Source organism: Phragmites australis, chromosome 4 (assembly GCF_958298935.1).
Source record: "Phragmites australis chromosome 4, lpPhrAust1.1, whole genome shotgun sequence".
Classification (NCBI taxonomy): Eukaryota; Viridiplantae; Streptophyta; class Magnoliopsida; order Poales; family Poaceae; genus Phragmites; species Phragmites australis.
Genome location: NC_084924.1, coordinates 23,600,964 through 23,605,722, shown reverse-complemented (window position 1 = coordinate 23,605,722; position 4,759 = coordinate 23,600,964). Strand labels below are relative to the sequence as shown.

At 43.9% G+C, this 4,759-nt stretch overlaps 1 protein-coding gene across 1 annotated transcript; it reads right to left on the bottom strand.

Annotated features, from left to right (window-relative positions):
* Positions 1-1,320: 1,320 nt before the first annotated feature.
* On the bottom strand, positions 1,321-1,893 carry LOC133914675 (extensin-like). The gene has a single exon (XM_062357730.1). It carries the CDS (start codon positions 1,891-1,893, stop codon positions 1,321-1,323), a length of 573 nt encoding a protein of 190 aa, XP_062213714.1.
* Positions 1,894-4,759: the final 2,866 nt, after the last annotated feature.

Genomic DNA, 4,759 nt, shown 5'->3' with positions numbered 1-4,759 from the left:
GTACCAAAAATGCATGCTAACGCTCCATATTGTGCAAGGCACTCTTGTTGACTATGAGCAAGCTCAAACATTGCATCATCATCATCATCACTTGACACATCATCAGAATTACCACTTGAACTCATCTACAAATAAATATAAAGATAGGTTACACAACGATAATATCACCATTGTTCAATGCAAAATAACAAAATGATAATAGCTCCATTGTTCAATGCAAAATAACAAAATGATAATAGCACCATTGTTCAATGCAAAATAACAAAACAATAATAGCACAATTGTTCTTAGAAATATTACATAACGATAGTAGTACTAGTTCCAAAATTAAAAAAAAACTACTCCTTTTTCTTTTCCTCACACCATCTTTTCAGCCAATTGAGCCTTCCTTCTTTGGTGGTTAAAGTGAGGAACATATCACGGTTTTCAGCTTTGACGAAAAGCTTGGTAGCCATAAAATGTTCGTCACTCCCTTCAATTGCTCGAGACTCGACAGTCAAATGCATCACTTCCTTAATTAACTCAGACCTCATTTCACCTTGTAACACCTTGTTGGTTACAATACTAGAAGACTGCATATTTTCCATTATGCCTTTCTTTATCTTAACCATAGGGTTCTTTCTATGCTTCTTTGGGCTTTCATTGTTAACAGAAGCATTTCGCTTCAACATATTAGCACCCTTTCTATTGATGTTGTTTTCCTCAATGCCTACATCACCCAATTGTTCCTCATTATTGACAGTTGCTCCCACTCCTTCACCAGGAACATAAGAGGAAGAACCATCGACATGACTGTTATCAAACATCCTTTCTAGTTCTGAGAGATTTTCAGGGGGTCCATTTCAAAGTTTCATCCATTCTGCATGTCCCTGCAAATAAAAAAGGTAATGTTATGTTAAGCGTCCCAATTGGCTTTATCCGGCACAAAGTCCTCCATCTATTTTTCATAACAGTAGGTAAGCTAGAATCAAACATCACATAAAGCTCCATGCAAATTCAATAGCCAAAATAATTTAGTTAAATATCGCAAGCATTATATAACAACTTAAATAAGCATCATTAACAAAATGCAGGGAAACACTTGCTTCTTCCCGTTTATCGAAGGGCACAACCCAGTTCTCATTATGAAAAAAATATTGGCACTTCTGGTATGCGAGTGAGGTCACCTATATATTCATTAGTGGCTTATAAACTAAATTCAATTGTCCCTAGAGGGAGCATTGCATCACATTTGGCTAAAGTCTAAAGAACATTTGGCCGGCTGAAGAATATTTGGAGATTACCTCTCTACGGCCTTCTTCCTCGCTGGAGATGCAAGCACTAGCTGGAGGTGAGCGGCTGGAGGTGAGCATCGGCTGGAGGTGAGCACCGGCTGGAGGTGAGCGGCGGCTGGAGGTGAGGTGAGCACCGGTTGGAGGTGAGTGGCAGCTGGAGGTGAGCATCGGCTGGAAGGGCTAGAGGGCGGCCGCCGGCAGCAGGTGTGGAAGGTGGGCGCCGGCGGGAGGTGCGAAGGGCGGGCACAGGCGGGAGGTGCGGAGGGTGGGCATTAGCGGGAGGGGCGGAGGGCAGGCACTGGCGGGAGGGGCGGAGGGTGGGCATTAGCGGGAGGGGTGGAGGGCAGGCACCGGTGGGAGGGGCGGAGGGCTGTACAGCGGGCGACGGCTGGAGACCTCCTGCCGGCTGGAGGGATGCAGGTGCGGCACCGGTAGGAGGACTAGAAGGTGGGCGCTGGAGGTGCGGTGCTGGTAGGAGGAGCGAGGCTGATGGAGGCCTGGAGGGCGCACGCCGGTGGAGAACTGGAGGCGGGGTGTGGGAGATCGGAAAATAGATGGGAGCCAGCGGGAGATTGGAATAGAAGGTCCAAAGAAAACGATTCAGGGAACATAATGGCATTGGTGGGTAATTACATGATGCTTGTGTGGGTATTTTTATTTTTTCTAAAATCACAATCTGCAAAAAGCTGGTTAGACACAGATTGTGATAGAAAAGGGGACCAGATTTTGAAAAGCGGATTCTACAATCTAACTATTTGTTTTAGCTTTAGCTTTTAAAAGCAACTTTTCATAATCTAAAGCTAAAACAAACAGGGCCTGAATACCAAAGTTGTAGATCTTTTCAAGTACTATAATTTAGAGTAAAGAAACTTCCAATTTGGAGTCTATACGATGGAGATATCATCCTCGAAATAGAGAGCTACGAAAAAGAAAACCGTAACTGACTCGAACTCGAATCCGATTCGTGTTCGGCTTGGACTCCAGCTCAACCAGCCACCCCTAGCTCTATAAATATCAGTTGCACACCCTCTCCTACCCCTATTCCAAGCCACCAAACCCTAGAAGTCGCTGTTGCCCTATCCGTGCGCCGCCATTCACCGTCGCTGCCGCCCGTGATGCGCTACCTTGTTGTCTTCTCCGCGAATCCTCCTTCCTCGACCATCAAAGCAAGGCGAGGACCCCTTCTTCCCCTCCCTTACTACTATTTTAGCATCATACTAAGTCACTAGCTAAACCCTAGCCTCGACCAAAGCCCGATCTACGCCGCCACGATCGTCGCCATCGCGGACAGCCGTGCTATAGCCGATTGGCATCGACGTTCCCAACCGACCAGAGGTCAAATCACCAAGCCCTTTCACTGGTGCATGTCCCATGATGTTCTCCAGGCCCTCACCAACTAGGTCGGATAGTAGAGCAGCCAAACCACCGTAATCAAGGTTGACATACCCGCTGTCCGGTTTCTGAACGCGTTCTGCGCGCGCACCGGATTTGCGTTCGCGTTCCCCGTCAATCCGATAGCCGTATGGATGCACCAACTGGGAAGCGTGTGACGGTGTTAAAGGTACTGCTAAACGCGCTCTACTCGAGAAGGGGACAACAGACCATGTAGTTGAATGTGGGGCTATTTTGATTTGTCCCGGTGTTGATTTTGAAGTAGTCGTACTTCCAAAATTGCTCCTTGGCCTCTGTTGTTATCCCTGTAATTCTTTTTCTACCAAACACGTAAGTTGGAATAATCTAGGAACACTATCGTTCTTTGTAATCAACTATGTCCTAAATTTTACGTCTTAACCCTTTGTAAAAGCGTGCCATTGCAGCCTCTTCATCCTCAATAATATCACAACGCAACATACTAATTTGTAGCTCCTGATAATATTCTTCTAAGGATCTAACACCATGGTTTAAGAACTGCAATTTCTTACGCATATTATGTTTAAAAGAGGGTGGAACAAATCTATTACGCATAGCAACCTTTAAAGTATTTCCTGTAGTAGGCGTTAACCCATCGATGCAAACTCTATTCCACCAGATGATTGCAAAATCTTTAAATTCACTAGTGGCTTGCCTAACTCTATGCACTTTAGGAACCAAATGAGCATTAAACTCCTGTTCGACTGTCATCTCTCAATCTAAATACTTTTTAGCATCATAAGCACCCGCAAAAGATGGTATAGTAAATTTAACCTTAGCAAATGGATCATCATTAAGATGTGTGTTATGTTGCTGAAAATTATTACCTCTCATACCTTGAGAGTTGAAATTCAATCGATTTCGTTGTTGTTCATCAAAGGTGTCTTGTTCTTGCCTCAAAATTTTATCATGTGTGATGGACTCCTCTTGCTCATGGGCTGCGCCATGAGGATCCACACACCCATGGTTTGGTGGTTGATTAACCACTTGATCAAAGCATGTATTGAGTATAACAATACTATTATTAAGTCATTGCAATATAGTATTTGTCTCCGCAAGCTTCTTATCAATGTCATCATTAATAGCTTGTCGATGTTCATTCAACACCATCGTGAGTTTTTCCCTCAAAACACACTCTTGTGCATCCGATGCTTCTCCTGCCATAGTTAGTCGAAGATACATAACAACGAAAGATAAATTATCCCTATCGACTACTAGGTGGTGGATGTGGAGTCACACATTCTCAAGCGTCTTACCACGCTTTTGCAAGTGTTCTTACCAATCACCGTAGTTGGCACAACCGGTGGTTGGTTCGTGATACCTTATTGGGTACGAGTGAGGTAGTTGCAAGGAAAGATACCGTTCTGATTGAGAGAAGGTGTAACTTGGATAGAAAATATTTAGTATCAAGGAATGACAATTAATAAAATCATATTAGCAAAGCTGAATAAAAGTCCATAGTACACGTCATAGTTACTGGCCTGAACACGTTCCTAGAACTAGCTCAAACAAGCCAAAAACTATATCAGACACAAGCACAATAGAACAAAATTCGTAATGCAAACTGATTCTCTCTCTTTCTTTCTCCGATTTTTTTTGTACTCCTCTTTTTTTGTCACTGTTTTCTTCTTTTTTTTGGCACTCTTTGCTTCTTCCTTGCTTTTCTTTTTTTTTTTTTTTTACGAATGTGACACAAACTCAAAACTCTTCTAGTGCCTTTTCTAAGACCAGTGAAGTATGTGGATCACAATCTCTCTCTCTGAATTTTGACTACCTCTGTTTCGGCTATGATGGTCAGATCCAAGAAGGTGGACGACTCCGACTAGGTGGTTGAATCCGAGAAGGTGGGCGAATCCGATTAGATGATCGCGGTGACTAGGTGGTCGGACCCGAGTGGATGGTTGAAGTACCTGGTCGGACCCCAAGTGGGTGATCTGAGTGACTGGTCGAGACCCTAAGTTGGTGGTCGGATCCCGAGTGGGGACACAAACTCAGCTTTAGCAGACTAGAGCAAGCCGAGTTACTCGATGACTAAATTAGCAAAGATGTGATACTAGAAACTAGAACACGATGAC

Excerpts from the sequence above, each read along its gene's own strand:
- LOC133914675 (XM_062357730.1), bottom strand. The coding sequence starts at position 1,893 with ATGCCATTATGTTCCCTGAATCGTTTTCTTTGGACCTTCTATTCCAAT.